This window comes from Pelophylax lessonae (genome assembly GCF_965119305.1).
Source record: "Pelophylax lessonae genome assembly, chromosome: 1".
NCBI classification, from domain to species: Eukaryota; Metazoa; Chordata; class Amphibia; order Anura; family Ranidae; genus Pelophylax; species Pelophylax lessonae.
The window spans coordinates 318,950,285-318,970,499 of NC_138768.1; the positions used below are offsets into that span (position 1 = coordinate 318,950,285).

General features: G+C 40.8%; 2 protein-coding genes across 2 annotated transcripts; both read right to left on the minus strand.

The window, feature by feature from the left end:
- Positions 1 to 2,186: 2,186 nt before the first annotated feature.
- LOC309545411 (olfactory receptor 6F1-like) lies at positions 2,187 to 3,131 on the minus strand (the record flags this gene model as incomplete). The annotated part of the gene is made up of 1 exon (XM_082244594.1): positions 2,187 to 3,131. The coding sequence occupies one exon, from the start codon at positions 3,129 to 3,131 to the stop codon at positions 2,187 to 2,189; it is 945 nt and encodes a 314-aa protein (XP_082100720.1).
- A 15,561-nt stretch (positions 3,132 to 18,692) lies between these two features.
- On the minus strand, positions 18,693 to 19,646 carry LOC309543385 (olfactory receptor 6E1-like; the record flags this gene model as incomplete). Its single annotated transcript, XM_082242859.1, has 1 exon — positions 18,693 to 19,646. The coding sequence occupies one exon, from the start codon at positions 19,644 to 19,646 to the stop codon at positions 18,693 to 18,695; it is 954 nt and encodes a 317-aa protein (XP_082098985.1).
- Positions 19,647 to 20,215: the final 569 nt, after the last annotated feature.

Genomic DNA, 20,215 nt, shown 5'->3' on the forward strand with positions numbered 1-20,215 from the left:
TTCACTAGTTTTGCATTTGGCTAGGGTCAGTGTCACTACTGGCAGCATGAGTCGATACCGGGACCCTATAGAGGTTGTGCAGGCAACTCCTCCAGGATGGCACATAAATATGTGCCATTGCCAGAAGGTTTCCTGTGTTTCCCAGTACACTCTCAAGAGCATGGAGGAGATTCCAGGAGACAGGCAGTTACTCTAGGAGAGCTGGACAGGTCCTTAACCCATCAGCAGGACCGGTATCCACTCCTTTGTGCAAGGAGGAACAGGATGAGCATTGCCAGAGCCCTACAAAATGACCTCCAGCAGGCCACTGGTATGAATGATGAAACAATCAGAAACAGTCTTCACAATGTCCTCTAGTGGGCCCTGTGCTCACTGTGTTGCACTCTGGAGCTCGATTGGCATTTACCATTGAACACTAGAATTGGCAGGTCCGCCACTGGCACCCTGTGCTTTTCACAGATGAGAGCAGGTTCACCCTGAGCACATGTGCCAGATGTGAAAGGGTCTGGAGAAGCTGTGGAGAATGTTATGCTGCCTGTAACATCGTTCAGCATGACCGGTTTGTTGGTGGGTCAGTGATGGTCTGGGGAGGCATATCAATGGAGGGGCACAGATACCTCTACAAGCTAAATAATGGTACCCTGGTATCGGTATGAAATCCTTGGACCCACTGACAAACTCTATGCTGGTGCAGTGGGTCTTGGGTTCCTCAAGGTGCATGACAATGCCCAACCTCATGTGGCCAGAGTATACAGCCAGATCCTGGAGGATGAAGGAATTGATACCACTGAATGACCCCCACACTCGCCTGACCTAAGTCTAATAAAACACCTCTGGGACATTATGTTTCAGTCCAGGAGCTCATTTATGCCTTGGTCCATATCTGGGAGAAAAAAACCTTAGGACACTATCCGTCCTCTCATTAGGACCATGCACCGACGCTGTCAGGCATGCATACATTATCCAGTTCATATCAGTATAAATATCCAGCATGATATTTTCCCCATTGATATCTGATGTGTTTTCAAAGTGTTCCTTTAATTTTTTGAGCAATGTATATACAAAATTGGGAACACAGATATGGAGAGAAAAACTGGAGGTGCGGGAAGCAGACGGGAAGGGGGAACCAAAACTGACATGAGGAACAAGGGAGAGCAGGTACAAGGCAGCAGGATACAGAGTATACTGTACAGGGCAGGAGCAGGAACAAGAACAGGATAATTGCTAGCAGTATCTGTGAGCAAGCAAAACACTGGGGAAAAGGGAAAATGTAGAGCAGGAACAAAATACTCTCCCAGCAGCTAGCATCAGGTGTAAACTGATTAATGGGACCTGCTAGCTGGGAGACACCTGCTGGTGGACACTGGAACTACAACCTTCCCTCTGGGAAGCACAGTACCAGCATGTGATCCAGGTTCTGACAGCAGCACTGTACCGGCCAGGCAACTATCGTTTCAAAAAGGACAGTAGCTTATACATTAGCAGCAGATATCAGCTTGTTCATTTTCCTAAATTTTACTATACATGTTACAATCATGGTATAATCTCTGTACAATCAACATTAGATCTACCAAAACTGTGTAATATGAGGACTTACCTAATCTATACAATAAAATATATCCAATCAGGCGGCTCTTGCATTACATACTTGTTGGTAGATCTAAAGGAAATTGCATAAGCCTATTAAAACATGTGTGTTGATTTTTAGCAATGTCATAGCTGTATTATGCCAATGCAAAATGTTGCTAGCATTGAGTTGATACTACATTTTGGTTAAAAAAAACTTCAGTTCAAGTTGGTATTTGTAGCTCAAAACAGTACTTTCTGTTGCTCTCGGTCTCCTCCAAATCCCTTGTTTTTGCTGCTGTGATCTGATTTCCTGTTAAAGTGGGGCATTCTCCATGGTCTCACTGCATGTAGGCACATGGCCACCCTTGCTCCTGAGACGGACTAAGAACTATGGGATTTGTACTGTGCATGGAGAGTGCACATGACTTCAACTAACATATACTGCTTGATCGAAACAAATGGTAGTGAGATAAAAGAAAGGTTCAGGAGCTCAAAGAGAACTTTACAAGTAATAAACAATTTCATGTAAAATAGAATGCAGGGCTATTAGGTAGTGGATGTGTATGAATTAATTTAGCAGAATAAGGATATAATTTAGTGTTACTTTAATGTGAGGATCACGGTAAATGTTGATTTTCTTTCCCTTTATAAAAATTCAGAACCCTCCAGATTGCCTCCTGAACTTTATCATTCCTCAAACTGTATATAAATGGATTACTGAATGGTGACAAGATGCTGTTGAGAATGCTAATTACTTTATTTAAGTCATTAGAGACACTGCCAACTGTTCTAACATAAAGAAATATGACAGTTATATATACCAATGTTACAGCAATAAAATGAGAGCTGAATGTGGAAAAGGCTTTTCTCTTTCCTGCTGAGGACTTAATCTTCCTTACTGCCGCAATGACAGAGCTATATGACACAAAAGTAACAAGAAATGATACTAGGACTATAGATGCTGCAAAAAATGTGAAGACTGTGTCAAACAATGATGTGTCCGAACAGCTTATTTTGACCAACACGGAGGCTTCACAGAAGAAGTGATTGACCTCAAAGGGACCACAGAAAGACAAATTGGATAGCAATAGAATGGAATAGAGGAATACAAGGAAGCCAAATACCCAAGATAGTAGAATCAAACAGAGACATGTCCGGTGAGTGATTATGTTGTGGTATCTCAGTGGATATGAAAGTGCCACGTACCGATCAACAGACATAAATGCCAACAGTATAAACTCCACGCAGCCAAAGGACATGTAAAAATAAAGCTGCATAAAGCAGTTCTTTTGGGTTATACTTCCATTGCCAGTAGCCATAATATTGAGGAACATAGGTACAGTGCTGGAGATAAAACCAATATCTTCATTGGCCAGACTGCTGAGGAAAAAATACAAAGGAGTATGGAGAGACTTTTCCAGGCATATCACAATCAAGATGGTTATGTTGCCCAATATAGACACAGTATAAACCAAAAGCAGCACCACAAACACTGCACTCTGAATATCAGGACTAAACTTAAATCCTGCTATTAAGAACATGGTATGATTAGAAGACGACATCACACTTAATGAACAATGCATATTTAGGTGTTAAAAGAGTATCAAGGTGGATGTAATTATTTATACCATGCAAGGCCAGCTGTAAACCGCAGCATTATGTCTGCATATCATTCCCTAAGGACTAATTTTCTTAGGAAAACACATATCCCAACAGTAAATATTTATTATCTAAAAATACACAGAAACCCCAATGATATGTTTTCTAAAACACTGTGGATCATGAATAACTTATTCCCATCTGCATTTTATCCATTGTCGCCCAGGTGTGTTTTTGCAGCAGGCGTTTTTTTTGGGCATTTTTTTGGGGTCTTTGGAGGCAGGCAAAACATCTGAACTTCTGTATAGGGGTGTATATATACACACACACGCTTATATGTATTTATACACATACACACATATAGCAAAGAAGCCATATGGGTGTTAATTATTTCATTAGTGCAAGCATAGTGTTCTGCTACTTTTACACCTATATATGTGTAAAATCAACTTCCAGTGATGTATCAGTGATATGAATAGTGATTCCCACCAGCGACAGGCTTTCCTCCTTACCAGGATTAATTAAGTAAGGTGCAGAATCAAATTCAATGTAGCCCAATGGAGAGGAGGAAAACTTCCACTGCAATACCACCCTCTCTGTGGTCAAATTGTTATGGCTGATCGGCGTATATGTACCTCTATGTCATACAGAACTCCCCATTCATGGCTATTTGTCTTCTCCGGTCTCTCTCCCTATATATACGTATGTGTATGTGTATATATACATACATGTGTGTGTGTATATATACCCATACACAGAAATTCTGATGTTATGCCTGCCTCCAAAGACGCCCAAAAAATGCTCAAAAAAACGCCAGCTACAAAAACGCCCAGGTGTGTTTTTGCAGCAGGCGTTTTTTTGGGCATTTTTTGGGGGTCTTTGGAGGCAGGCAAAACATCTGAAATTCTGTATAGGAGTATATATACACACACTTATATGTATTTATACACATACACACATATAGGTGTTATAGCAGAGAAGCATAGGGTTCTGCTACTTTCACACCTATATATGTGTAAGTGTATATATACATACGTGTGTGTATATATACCCCTACACAGAAGTTCAGATGTCATACCTGACTCCAAACATGTCCTCAAAAAAGCCCTATAAACGCCTGCAGCAAAAAGCAGGGTGACAGGAGCGAAGCCATATCCCGGTTCTATATGTGTTCTAAGAGAAACAATCTTTTCGCTATAACGGTCACCCTGCCATAGCAGTCTGAGTCAGTTAACCCTACACTACACTACGGACCCCTTACACTTAACACTTTCCCTACAGAAACTAGATTATTAAATCTAACTATAGTGGAAAATAGTACCCTAACTACACTAGATATCCCTTTCCTCACACTAATAATTGCTAAATGACACTTTGAAGCAGAAGTAACAGAACTGCTTCCACTCTCTTCCACGTCCCTGTATTACAATGCTAGGAATTTGGTGGGGCTATCTTATATACTGGGGGGCGTATTCACTAATGATTGGCCTCTGGACCCCCTAGTCACTCCAATCACATTCCTAGCATTCTCCTGCCCCCTCAATTGGCTTTTACTGATGGTTCTGGTCCAATCACGGGCTTTTAAAGCCCATTTCCTGTCCCATTGCATTTTGGTCGGTTCTGGTTGCCGAATTCCGAACTTTTTCAGCAAAAAGTTCGGAATTCGGCCGAACCTCAAACAGTCAATGTTCGGGTTGAACCGATGGTCGACCCGAACCGTTCGATCATCCCTAGTGACAAGATAACAATGCAGAAGAACTTAAAAAAAGGGGGAAGTATGGGTGGCGCTGCCTTAGCAAGAACTACAAATACATCTAAGCAAATTAGCAAGGCCCTCAAATCTGTGCTAAACAAATGAAAAAGTGCCGGTGTAGCAAACAATATTCTAATAAATACCTATATGTGTCTATAGTATAGAATCAGTAATAAATGAAAAATGTAATATACAGTAATTCATGATTCAAAATGCAAACATAATATACTATAAAGTGCTCTAGGTGCACAAAATGTGCAAACTAGGTATACCAATGATAGTGAACAGAAAATCAATGCACACTAATTCATAAATTAAAAATATAATACCAAAAAGTGCTAAAAGTGCAGTGTGCAAAATATTCAAAGCAATTGTAATAGACCCAAAAATCCAAATAAAGGGACTAAGTGCAATAAATAATAGAATTATAAACTATAATATTAATAAATGTGTAATCTACAACTCAAAAACAGTTCATGAATCCATAAAAAGCGACAACGTGCAAAGATCTGTGCAAGTGAATTGCTGATGATCAACCGTGCAGGCGAGTTCAATCATGCTCTCCTTCTCTCTAAGGTCCGCACTCACCAGAATGTGGAACCCCTACAGGAGTCACCGGCATCAATCAAAGGCAGTGTGTATCTTCTTTCACCTCTATATACCGGATCATGGTGGGGGGACAGAAGATAAGCACCTCTTCACAGGGGTCACTAAAACCACCTACACAGCAATCTCACAGTGTACTCGATCCCAGGGAATTCATCATAGGTTTGAGGGGGTATAAAGAAGCATCCCATAGCGTAATTCCATGTAAATTGATTTATTAGAACGCAATAAAATAGTACTTACAAACAGAATGGATAAAGTAGCTAGTACAACATGTAATCTGCTAAGAGCACTGGTTCCAGAACACAATGAGTTCCATGGACCGGAAGTGCGAAGGTGGAAGTTATGCGATGACGCCCTACGCGTTTCATTAGAACGACGTCATCAGCTTCGGCGTCATTCGCATCAGTTCATCCATATTTATATTAAAAAAGAATAGCGCACACATGCAAAAGAAATTATTACCAAATTATCAAGACAATCCATGAATAAAAATGGGGATTTGGTCCCACCATATGGCCATATAGTGCTCAAGCCCACCACTGCGTCAAAGTGCTCCCACTGATAATGGGGTACTTTGACGCAGTGGTGGGCTTGAGCACTATATGGCCATATGGTGGGACCAAATCCCCATTTTTATTCATGGATTGTCTTGATAATATGGTAATAATTTCTTTTGCATGTGCGCGCTATTCTTTTTTAATACACATGTCTTTTGGTTCATAGCTGCAGCAGCTTTAGAAATACATGGGTATGCTCCCCCAAATTTTTTTGCTTGTTTATCATCCATATTTATACCGTGTGGTTGCCAAACAGCGAGGAACAAACTGTCCCCAGGTGGAAAGCCAATAGGAGCGTCCGTAACATCACTTGAAGTGCTTATAGGAAATACTCTGGGTGCACGGACATAAACTGTTCCCACTGAGCCCTCCACACAGTACAAAATATAGCCTCCAGAAATATGTTAAAAACAAAAATAATCTACTGTATATGAAAATAAAGAGTAATGCACCCTAAAAGAATTAAACATAATAAAAAAATTATTTTAAAAATACATATTCATATAAAATACAAAAACAAAAATACAACTGATACGTATAAAATAATCAATGGGCATGCCCACATACACATATACAAGAAGTCGAATAGATCCTATATGTAAAACCAAAAAAGGGGCTCACATAGTCTCTCATGTCACCTGTATACATGTGTATAACATTAACCCATGCACACACTATAAAACCTAATTACCATATCATACTGGATCATCTAAACCTACAGAGTTAGGGCATGAGTGTATATGTAAGGGGGAGGTATATGTTGTCTAATAAAGACCAAAACATTCACATCCACCATGCGGTAATACTACATGGTACATGTGAGTGGGTTGCAGGACTTCCCCAATAAATAGGATAGAGAGGTGGCAAAGATTAAAAATTGGAAATAAAACAGTTCAAATCAATGTCTATATTGAGGCCCCTAGGCTGTAGGGACTCCAGTTGGTAAATCCAATTTGGTTTCATTTTGGGACACATTGATCTTCTTATTGTCCCCTCTGTAATGTCCCTTAATCAAGTCTATCACATAAGAAATCATTCCCCTTGGGTCTCTATTATGTACCTTCGGGAAATGTCTGGATAGACTATGTTTTGGGAACCCTTTCCTAATGTTGTTAATATGTTCCCTAATCCTGACAAAAAGGGGTCTAGTGGTTCTCCTTACATATTGGAGCCAGCATGGACACTCAATCACATATGTCACTTGTGTACTATTGCAGGTGATAATTTCCTTGATTTGAAATGTTTTATTAGTGACTAAAAGACCTGAATTTATCTATCTTTCTATGTTGTTTTTTACTCACCCTATGAGGTAAACATTTCTGGCACCTATAGAATCCCTTTATATCTGGGAATAGTCTAATGTTTTTCGGGGAGTCTATTATATTATGTACAAGACAATTTTTTAAGTGCGGGTGCCCTACAATAGACAAACCTAGGCTTCTCGGGAGGATCTTGGAGAAGGTCCTGTCTAATCCTAAAATGGTCAAGTATTTCTTAATAATGTATTCTATGGACCTAAACTGTTTATTATACCCTGTTAAGAAGGCTAGATCTGTGCTCTTCTCCTTATTCCTAACTTTCTTAGTTAGCAGTGTTTCTCTGTTCATATTCCTCACTTCTCTTCTGACTCTTTCTAAGTTCTTGCTATAATAGCCTTTTTCTTCAAACCTTCTCATCATTAGTTCAGCTTGTTCATTGTAATCCTCCATTCTGTCACATTTCCTTCTCAATCTCATTAGCTGACCCTTTAGGATATTTCCCCTCCATCTTGGGTGATGGCAGCTAGAGACTGATATATATCTATTTCTATTGGTGGGTTTGAAAAAAGTCTTGGTACACAATCTGTCTCCTTCCTTTTAATCTGGAGGTCTAGATAATCCCCCTGTTACCATTTCTAACTACCGGTAAATGAAATTTCGTAATTATTGTGATTAATCTCTTTCAGGAATCTTTTCAGGGATTCTTCTGATCCTTCCCATAGAATGATAATATCATCTATGTATTACCGATAAAATATCAAATGTGGTCTATCTATATTATAAATCTGTTCCTCCTCCCACATATTCATGAATATATTAGCAACACTTGGGGCATCCCGGGCTCCCATGGCCACAACTTTAGTTTGTACGTAACAGTTGTTCCCGTGCCAAAAATAATTGTTTTCCATTGCCAGCTCCAGACCTTCCAAAATAATTTGGACCTGTTCTTGTTTCAGATCTGTGCCCTCATGAAGGGCTTTAGCGACCCCATTTATCCCATCTCTTTGCACTATGCTGGTGTAAAGGGAGTTTGCATCTATAGTAACTAGAAAACACTGTTCAATATTATTGATATCCCGGATCTCTGTAATTAACCGTGTGAGGATTGTGAGGATTTCCCCTCCTGTACCAATGGCTGTAGATACTGATCAAGGTATTCACCTAACCTGGAGAACAAGGAGTTCACTCCACTGATAATAGGCCTACCTGGTGGTTTCTCCAGTCTCTTGTGTATTTTAGGTAGATAATACATCACAGGTGTTTTTGAAGTATAAGGAAAAAGATATCTAGCCTCCTTCTTGCTCAGGATTCCTTTCTCTTTACCCTTCCTAATATAGGCCTTTAATTTCTTTTCATATTGCCTTTTAGGATTATTATCAAACCTCCTGTATGTCCCTTTGACCCTTAGGAGATTTTCCATTTCCTCTTCATAATCTAATTTATTCAAGATAACCAATACCCCCCCCCCTTTGTCTGCTGGGCAAATTACATCTTCATTTTTCTTTTCCAATCTTTAGATGGTCTTCCATATATTTTTGTTTCTCTTATCCTTCACCTCCAAACTTTTCAAATTTTCCTCAACCATTCTCTTAAAGGCTCTCATGATACCAGGCTCCCTGGTACTATGGGGATTGAATAAGCAGTGATTCTTTAATTTTGTATGCTTGAATTCCATATACTGGTTTATTCTCCCCTTTTAATTCAAAACTTTTTTTGACATTTAATTTTCTCATAAGCTTCTGTAGATCTATGTATACCTCAAATTTATCAATATCTTTGACTGGTGCATATTTGAGGCCCAGATACTCAATTCTTCCTTTGTAAATTCTACACTAAATTAAAATTACTAAATTAAAAATACTGGTACCTAACACTCTCTTCTTCTTTTTCTTCTTCCCTCCTCATTCGCCTCTTGTCTGTTTCCTTTTTCCCATCCTGTAATTCTGGAAGTAGGTCCTGTTATACCCTCTTGGTTGTATCCCCATGGGTACTGTACATAGCCCCCTGTTCCCTGGAGTGGGAATATCTCTGATTCCCTATCAGGCCCTTATCTAAACTGTTTGTATTCCTTGGAGGTCCCCACCACACCCTATCTCCTCGGTGGGCCACGCCATCCTTGTTGTCTGGGTGGTCTCCATCGGTGACCCCCCTGAAAAAATCCCTCCTCTCATCAATAAACCTTCTATTCTCAAAACTGTCTTTGATTGATGCCGGTGACCCCTGTAGGGGTTCCACATTCTGGTGAGTGCGGATCTTAGAGAGAGGGAGAGCATGATTGCATGGTTAATCATCAACAATTCACTTGCACAGATCTTGGCATGTTGTCACTTTTTATGGATTCATGAACTGTTTTTGAGTTGTAGATTACACATTACAGATTTATTAATATTATAGTTTATATTTTTATTATTTATTGCACTTAGTCACGTTATTTGGAATCTTTGGTCTATTACAATTGTTTTGCATATTTTGCACACTTATTGCACTTTTAGCACTTTTTGGTATTATATTTTTGATTTATGAATTAGTGTGCATTTATTTTTTGTTCACCATCATTGGTATACCTAGTTCGCACATTTTTTTAAATCACTGCATTCATTATCAGTGCAGTCCCATCAGCAATGCCTGCCAGTGCCCACCAGTGATACCCACCAGTGATGCCAACTCCTCAGTGAAGTCTATCAGTGTCATCTATCAGTGCCCATCAATCCCACCTATCAGTGCACATCAGTGTCGCCTATCAGTGCACATCAGTGTCATCTATAAGTGCCCATAAAGGCTGCCCATCAGTGCCTCCTCACCAGTGCCCATCAGTGCTGCCTCATCAGTGCCCATCAATGCAGCCTCATCAGCGCACATTAGTGAAGGAAAAAAATTACTTATTTACAACATTTTATAACAGAAACAAAGAAAAACTTTTTTTTTCAAAATGTTCAATTTTTTTTTATTTGTTTGGCAAAAAATAAAAAACTCAGTGGTCATTAAATATCACTAAAAGAAAGCTCTATCTATCTAAAACAAAAAAAGATAAAAATTATGTTTGGGTACAGCATTGCATGACCGCCCAATTGTCATTCAAAATGCTACAGTGCTGAAAGATGAAACTTGGCCTGGGCAGGGGCAGAAAGTGAACGGTATTGAAGTGGTTAAATCAAAATAAAAAAAGTCCTGTTTAGTAGAAACGTCCTGCGTTTTTAATGCATAAAAACATATAAAATCCAATGTGCCCCAATTCCAGATCTCTTGTGCACAATAAAAAGTGACATGCAGAAGTGCTCCATCTCTGTGTATCCACCACTAGTCTCCTCTGCTGATTACCTCAATGGTTGACCTACACAGTGGTAAGGTCAACCAAAGCTGTCCCAGACACCTGGGCGTATGTAATTCCAGCAATCCTCCAAGGAGCAGGTAAGAACAAGTCTCCAAACAATGCCTCTGGATGCGTGTCAGTCAGTAATATAAATGAAACAAAGGACTTCCCATAATATAATATGTTCACATAAAGGCATTTAATAAATAAAAGATAAAAAAAACCTCACAAACCATCTCATCTCATATCAGCCCACATTCCTGAACCTTTACACCTCAGGACAGAGGACAGGGGTGCGCAAAGCCAAAGACACTGGTCAGTAGGGCAGTGGACAGGGGATCAGCAGTGCAGGGGACAGGAGTTTGCAGGGTAGTGTACAGGGGTCAACAGAGTGGAATACAGTGATCAGCAGGGCAGAGGATGGGGTCAACAGCGCAAAGTATAGGGGCCAGCAGGGAAAAAGATGGGGTCAGCAGGGCATAGGATGGGGTCAGCAGGGCATAGGCCAGGATCAGCAGGGCAGAGTAAGTGGTCAACAGGGGAGAGGACTGGGGTCAGCAGGGTAGATGACTGCAGTAAGCAGGGCTTAGTACTGGAGTCAGCAGGGCATAGGACTAGGGTTAGCAGGACATAGGGCAGGGGCATAAGACGACATCAGCAGGGAAGAGGATGGGTGTCAGCAGGGCAGAGGACAAGGGTCAGCAGGGAAGAGGACTGAAGTCAGCAAGGTATAGGACAGGGTCAACAGGCCAGAGGACATGGGTCAGCAGGGCAGAGGGCTAGGATCAACAGGGCAGAGAACTGGGGTCAGCAAGGCATTGGACGGACATCTGCAGGGCATAGGACGGGCATCAGCAGGGCAAAGGATGGGCATCAGCAGGGCAGAAGATGGGCATCAGCAGGGCAGAGGACTGGAGTCAGCAAGGCATAGGACAGGGTCAACAGACCAGAGGACATGGGTCAGCAGGGCAGAGGACTAGTATCAACAGGACAGAGAACTGGGGTCAGCAAGGCATAGGACGGACATCTGCAGGAAATAGCATGGGCATCAGCAGGGCAAAGGACGGGCATCAGCAGGGCAGAGTATGGGCATCAGCAAGGCAGAGGACGGGAGTCAGCAGGCCATAGAGACATCAGAGGGGATAGGATGGGTGTTAGCAGAGCAGGGGAAAGGCATGAATAGGGCACAGGATAGGGGCCGGCAGAGCATAGAACGGGCACCAGAAGGAGATAGGACGGACATCAGCAGGGATTAAGTCGGGCATCAGGAGGGGACAGGATGAGCATTAGCAGTGCAGAGGACGGGCGTCAACAGGGCAGAGGACAGGCATCAGCAGGACACAGGACGGACATCAGCAGGGCAGAGGACGTGTGTCAGCAGATGGTGTCACTACTGACAGGGCACTCAGCAGAGCTGCTCCTCCTAACGCTGCACACGGTTAAGATCTGATTCTTTTCCAGACACAACCTGGATTTACACAGTGTGTAGCTGGTTGTTGCAGCTGTGCTGTTTTTTTGATCGGAGGATTTCACAGGTCAGAACTTAAACAGCCAACTACACACTGTGCAGATCGAGCCTGTGTCTGGAAAATAATCAGATTACCTGTGTACAGTGTGGGGAAGGGTTGTTCAGCTGTACATCCTGTTTCAAGGCTGAGTGCAGTCTGAGGAGGAGAGGAATAGCTTACTGACCCAGACACAGCATCCATGAGAGGGGAGGCACCACCCCTTAGTGTCAGGACTTGTATCAGTACCTGGGTCACCTGCTGGTGGCACCGTTGTTCCCAGAGTCGAAGGGCGCCGTTCTGGTGGCCACCAGTGGGTGTCTCCCAGCAGTCAGCTTATCCGAATAATTAGGCGGCACCTGACGCTGGCTACTGGAAGGTATATAATCCCATACAAGTTCAGTGCTTCAGTGTTCTTCCTGTAAACTGTGTCCATGTTTGACCCTCATCCTGTGCTCTGTTACTGTACCTAATCCTGTACCTTCTCCTCTACCTAAACCTGTGCTTTGTTCTTGTGACCTGCTCTTAGTACCCTGCACCCTGCATCTGGTACTCTATACCCTGCTCTGCTCCTCTAGTTTCCTGTCTCAGCCTTCACCTTCCCTTGCTCATGTTTGCTCCCTCCATTTGTACAAAGTTAGTTGGGTTGTCATTTTGGTTGCTGCACTATTGTGTTCAATTTGTCTCTTTACATTGTTTATGATTTACTGGTGTTTGGAGGAGTGAGATTTATGTTAAATAACTTCATTTAGGTTCCATTCACACCATGGCCTTCCAGATCACGGGCGGAAGGGCTGCGATTCTACCCACGATCCTGATTCTCTGCATCAAAATGCTGGACGTGCTTGGGATCCCTGTTACTTTCAATGGCACCCCAATCGCGGTGCGACTTTGCAGTGATTGTCGCTCGACGAATCACGGTAAAATCGTGCAAACAGAATCACAGGACGCCTGTCACCTAAAAGAAGTTGCCCAAAAGAAGTTCTGGATTTCCCGTGTTTTGTGGCGATTCATTCAGTTTTTACAGAGAGAATTGGGCTGATTCCACCTGTGATCTGGAACGCCATGAAGTGAACAGAGCCTTAAGCTTATTTAGTTGTTTCCCGATTTCTTAAGTTACAGCCCACTAATCTAGTCATCCTTGCTGGATACCTGCATTTCGTATTCCTTAAACCTAGACCCACTGCTTTAAGGTCAGCTTTAGGCAATGATGCATGAGAAAAGGTGCCAAAGTGCCAAGTGAATAAAGGTTCTTGTATGGTGAAGGTGCCCTCTTGGTTCCCCACTCACCGGATTAAAATTGTAAGAAAGCCCTTGGTTTTATTGCACATTTGCCCAGGATCTGATATGGGATTCCTCCGACACATCGGAGGAATCCCATATCAGATCCTGGGCAAATGTGCAATAAAACCAAGGGCTTTCTTACAATTTTAATCCGGTGAGTGGGGAACCAAGAGGGCACCTTCACCATACAAGCACCTTTATTCACTTGGCACTTTAGCACCTTTTGGATCAATAAGGACTATATTTCACCATTTATGCCCTTTAACTTTTTTATTTTCTTTTGCAAATTATATATATTAATTTGTCTAGCTTAATCATGCACTATATTTAATTATCACAGAAATTTATGCACTTCAAATGTGATTGAATTATCATTATATATTTAAATTGATGGGTATAATTTACATATTTTTATCACTAATTTGTTGCTAGCGCTGCATAAATTTGCTTTTATTCATTTATTCTAAGTTTTTCTTAGTGTTTGCAGCAGCTGCACACCTTCACAGTTTTCTCACTGAATAATCATCACAATTGTGCAGCGCGGGTTTAAATTTGTATTTTCATTCAATGATGCATGAGAGGTGGGTGTCCCAGGCATCCCTACCGTGCCAGCATAAATGTGGCTGCGTACCATATCTGGCATATCCCTGATATACAGTATACAGTATATTTTGTATTGATGACTGTATTATATTCACTAATTGTATTTACTTTGTAGAATGCAACATTGGACTGTATATCTAAAAAGGTGTGGATCCTGAGGAAGCCAATTATTTCTGAAACGTGTTGATATCAAACACCACGCTGGAAGTTTTTACCTTTATCCAAGCTTTGTATACATTTCATCTATTGATAGCAGGATATGTTTTGAGGATATTACTTTTGTAAAATAAAGACTGTTGTTGATGTTTTTAACTATGTGAATGGATATGACCCTTCTGTGGCACATTTACAGTCCCACTATTTTTCTCACCCTAATGCTCATTTATATTGTTTTTAGATTTAGGGATGGTGCCGGGGAAGGGACTGTAGTCAGTATAGGTTAGTTCCACCATTATACTTCCTGTGCCACTTCAGTGGAAAGCCTGTAAGCATCTCATCATCCTGTTGTCAGGCCTTCCTTTGAAACAAATGTTGTTAGATCCACACATAGAGGTTGCACTGACTGATAGGTAACTGTTTTGGAAGGCAGCCTTTTGTACTGCACGTAAGTATACACTGAACAGCCATAACAATATGACTACCCACTTTACATTTTGACAACCTGCCATAAGGTTTGGACACCCCCCTAATATTGATAAGGCTCCCTTTTTGCTGCCACATCAGCCCTGACCCATTGAGGCATGGACTCCTCTAGACAAAGCATCACACTACCTTCATTCGCTTGCCTTCTTCCCATAGTGCATTCTGGTTCCGTTTCTTCCCCAGGTAAGCAAGGCACATGCACATGGTCATCCGCACATAGTCACAGCGTTATTTTTATATATTGGTATTTATGCACTAGCACTTTATTTTGGCATCAAAGCAAGCACTTGTTTTCTCTTTGCCCTGGTGGTATTCTGTGTTTATCTAGTGCTTGGTAGGTCACCACACATTGAGTAAAATAATCCAAATTTTTTATTTTAATTTTTAAATAACTTTTTAAAGATAATAAATGTGAATTTGAAATGACAATATGCAATATAGAGAATATGGTAATGTTACTAATGACAGTATCAGCAATAAAGAGAACAAGTTAGTTGAGTCTGTCTTTTCCAGATTGATTGTTAAAATGAACATTGTGAACTTTACTCCGATAGGATTAAGATTGATTTATATGTAGCACCCTCCCATTGTAGAATGCTAGATACATTTAGTTGTTGGCTCCTTCTGTAATGAAGGTAGTGGACTTTTTTTCTTCTGGCCTGTTCTGGGTTTCACAGGCTTGGAGTTTGATTGCTTCCCTCTGCCTCTTGAAGAAGCTTCTAGATATTAGAGAGGGAGATTCAGATAATCAGCCTAAATATTTATCACGCTCCAGCCAATCCCTAGAGAGGAGTATCCAGTGGGGGGGGGGGGGTTCTCTCTCCACGGAAGGGCTCCAAAGCCTGAGGGGCTGTTACCCTCAAACAGCAGCCCCTTGATCATGCAGCTGTTCTTGAGGCCTTAGCAGAGTCAGGGCTGGGGGCCTGGATGGATCTGCTTAGGAGCTTATTGTAGGACCTCACCACAAGGGATGTGTTCTGGAGAAGCACTATCTCAGTGACTGGAATGTGTTCAGAGGAAGCTGGAAAGTGACAGCTGTCCTGGGGTGAGTAAAGACCCTAAATTAAACCTTGTGACTGTACAGTGTTCAGGAAATCATGCCTCATGGTCCCCAGCTGTGAGGTCTTAGATTGTTCAAAACCTTGCCTCATGAACCACAGCTGTGCAGATGTAGACTGCTCGGAAAGTTACTTCATGGTCTATAGCTGTGGGGCCTTAGACTGCTCATAAAGTTACTTTATGGTCTTCAGCTGTGAGAGTTTAGACTGTCTAATATTTAAGTACTTAAGGAGAAGATTGTCCTCTCATTGATTTTGCTAACCCCTCTTTTGTCAAAGTTTCTTCAAGCAACAAATCTTAAAAAGACATCCCCTAGACTGATTCATTTGGAGGCAGAGTGTGTGACTGGTCCTTGGGTGACTGGCAGCCTTTGTACTGTTAGGGAAGAACCAATTAATACTAATGAATGGGGGGGGGGGTGCTTCCCTAAGAGAGGGAGCAGGAGGGTAGAAGTTAAGCTGGCCATACATGATCGAAATTCAGCCAATTCAGCAGGGACTTGCCACATTTTTATCCATATGTGACCATTGTGGTTGAATGTTCCATTGCCCTGTCAGCATTTTCTTGCTCAATCAGCACTGCAGGCTAAGGACTGGCTTAATGTAAGGTAAACCCAGTTCCCAGGATCAGAAAACTAGTGCGGACTTATGATCATGCACGTGTGCATCGCACTTCTCATTATGCAATACCAGATGTGCTGTCATGGCTCAGCGTGAGCGTGTGCACAAATGCATGTGGCTGAATGAAGTTGCTAAATGGTCTTCAGCTTCAGCTCCCCCGGGATTTCACCTGTGTTTCCTGCCTCAGCTCTGCTCATCTGATTTCTGGACCTGTCTCTGCCTGCTGATTTTGTACTGCTTGCCTGGCTGTTACCAACCCTTGGCCAGCTCCTGTGTGGACCTCCCATCTGCTTCAGTAACTGCGGGCCGATCCCCCTATAGAACATGCCTTGCTCTATGGAATCCTACAAATAGCAGATTGCCTACTCATCTCTTTTTCTCATAACATAGGGGAAGTGTTCTGTAGTTCACAATTTGAGAATATGAAACAATTACTATTATTATTAGCTGGCATCATTTGTAGCAGGACCAAAAAGTCATTTTTTGCACTTATTGAATAGATTTGACAACATTTCAATGGTTTTTAAAAAGAAAAAAGCATCCAAGTAATAAAAGTTAAAGTGTTACTAAATTCCAAACCTGCATTTACTATATCTGGTCTCCCACAGTACACAGAAGATGGAAATTCAATTATTTTAGTAAATATATACTGATGAATACCTTTTCTCATCAGCAGTATATAGCAGTCTTGTGACTTCTATCATTTTCCCCTGATCCTCTGTCTGGACATGTTTGGACAGTGCTGATTGGCCCTGTGCTGATCACACGCACTCTCCCATAAAAAAAAAACTCTCCAGCAATACACACCAAACTGAGCATGTGCAGCCCATCCCCTGGCTCTGAAAATATCAGGCTATTTTTTGAAGATAGTGGAAGAAGAGGAGGATCAGAGAGACAGGATCAAACAGCCTTTATACACAATGCAAAGGATTAACCCCTTAGGTTCCACAGTGAGTATAACAAGCATGCTTTACTGCATATACACACTGATTTTACTGTGGAGGATTTAGTGACACTTTAATTGTTAGCATTTATATACACTTTATCCCCTCATTTGATACATTTTATATTTAACAGCATTTATTTGCCAGTTTTGGGCCAATACTAAATTTAAAGAGATCCTGTAAAGATGGATATATGGAAGCTGTCTTTGCTGATCTTGCATATTCAAAACAAGTCAATAATGGCAGCTTCCATACTTGGAAATTGACATGTTTTTTTAAGTTGTTTAATTCTTTTCCCTAAGTTTTACATTTATTCAACATTTTTGAAAATGGAAATAGTTTAACATAGAAAAATGTGACTGTGCTTGGTTTCTTAGACAGTACAAGATTCTTGGTAGAAATACCATCTTAAAGCAAATCCCCAGCCAAAATCTTTTTAGTTTGGGGTAGAGTGGGGAAGGGTTTTACTGCTAAGACTTTGTTATAGGACCTTATTTTACTTTATTTGTTATAGGACACTTACAGTTCTGATAACAGTTTTGACAGGTAGAAAGTGAAGGAATATCTTCAACAGGGACACTGAATGCAATAAAATGCTGGTTCTAATGTTGCTTACTCTACTAAAAAGCTAGACCTACACTTTAACCATGATAATATGGCGTACCTATAGGGGAGGACTGTGATGGAAACATAGATTTTAGCCTTCTTTTTGCTTTACTTTTTTTTTTTTTTTAATAGGTACGCATAGCCTATAGCTAGGCCTTAATTTTAAAGAGAGGAGATACCAATCTATGTAGTCAAACTGTCACGTACTACAAGTAATTCTAAAGATGACCAAGTTAAAGTCTGAACGTATGTGAGGTGGAAACAATCTTCTCGAAAAATAAATTTGTCTGAAAAAAACATTACTTGGTTTCCTTTTGTTCTTAGCAGATTAGTTTTCAAACTACAGGGAATACATTTTAAATTTATATACATAAAACATTTGATTGTTGTTGCTTTTTACTCACATTGACCTGGCACCCTTTTTCTCCTTTTTTTTTCTCCTTTTATTTCTGTTTCTGAGGGATCCCATACCTCTATAGGAGCTGCCGGCTTGTGTGTATCTATTCCCAATTACCACCTGCTGTGTCATCTAATTGGCCCCTGCTTCCCTTCTGGTTACCATCACCTTCCAGCAGATATTGGACTACATGGACTTTGGTTTTTTGCTTGTGTCTGTCTGGTAATCTTTACATATATACACATACACTAACCATCTTATGCCAGTAAGCGCTGACTCACTTACTTCTAGTTGGTGAATTGTTTTGGTCTTGTATGTACCACCCTTATTCAAATTATGTAATTTTATTTAGCTGCACCTACATTTTTAAAATGGTTTAAAACTTCTGGCTCTGGATGTTGGCTGTATTTTTTAATGTTCGTTTAAGTGCATCTTTAAATGTCTTGTTCCTAAAGCTATATATAAAGGGATTAAGGAGTGGTGTTACTATGCTGTTCAGCAATGCAACAATTTTTGTGGAGTCCACCTTGGAATTTTTTGAGGGGCGAACACACATGAAGATACAGCTGCCATAGACAATGAAGACTACAGTGAGGTGGGATGCACAAGTAGAAAACGTCTTCCTTCGTCCAAAAGCTGATGAAATTTTCACTATAGCAGAGATAATACAGCCATATGAGACCAAGGAGAAGAACAATGATCCCAAGACCAAAGACGACGCTAGTATGAAGTCTAACATCCCGATAATATGTGTATCTCCACAGGCCAATTTAAGCAAAGGTGCAACATCACAGAAGTAGTGGTTAATAATATTGGAACCGCAAAATGGCAAGCGGAATGTAAGGATAGTCTGAGCAATGGTGTCCATAAAGCCTCCCAACCAAGAACAAAAAATCATCTTCAGGCAAAGCTTTGGTTTCATGATAGTGCCATAGCGCAAAGGATGACAAATAGCAACATAGCGATCAAAAGACATTATAGCCAGAAGCAAAAACTCAGTGGTGCCCAACAGAAAATAGATATACGACTGAGCAAGACATCCATAAAAAGATATGGTTTTGCTCCCACTGATTAAGTTAAAAAGTACTTTAGGGACAATAGCAGATGTAAAACTAATGTCGAGAAATGCTAGATTGCTGAGAAAGAAGTACATTGGTGTGTGCAGTTGGGCATCACTCAGGCTCACTACAATTATTGTTGCATTACCTACTAAAGTAATTGCATAGCAGATGGAAAGGATCACAAACAGTAAGACCTGAAACTCATAGGTAAGTGGTATCCCCAGCAGAATAAATTCTGTCACTAATGTAATATTTCCTCTATCCATCATTGTAGAAATGTCTGAGAAAATACAGTATAAAATGTTACAAGATATCTCTCAATGTGAGGTTAAAAATGCACCAACGTTCATTACTAACATTTTTTGTTAACCCAAAATAGTAACAAAGGTTTTGCTAACTTACAAATTAAGCATCATTCACACTGGCACTGTCAAACCTGCATTTATATGCATTTAGAGGACATTTTTGAATGCATGTAATCATTTTTAAATGTTGCCTTCCCACAGAGCGTTTACTTGCATTTAAGAGTGTTCTATTTAGCTGTATTTAGAGAAAATAGGATCCATTTGGACATTCAAAACACAACTAAATGCATGTAAACCTATGTAAACACATGGAAATCTGTCTACATGTGCCTAAATGTGGTTAAAGCAGGGATATCTAACATAGAAAAAAAGTGATCTGGGAGGAATAAAAGTTGTTTATACTTCCCAGTTTACTTCCCCTGCATTTAGAATGCTAAACAAAGGAGTGCTAGTGGGATTGAGGCCTTAAAGCAGTATTAAACCCAAATCCAAGAATGTAATATGTTGCAGCTTATCAATCGCTAGATATGGTA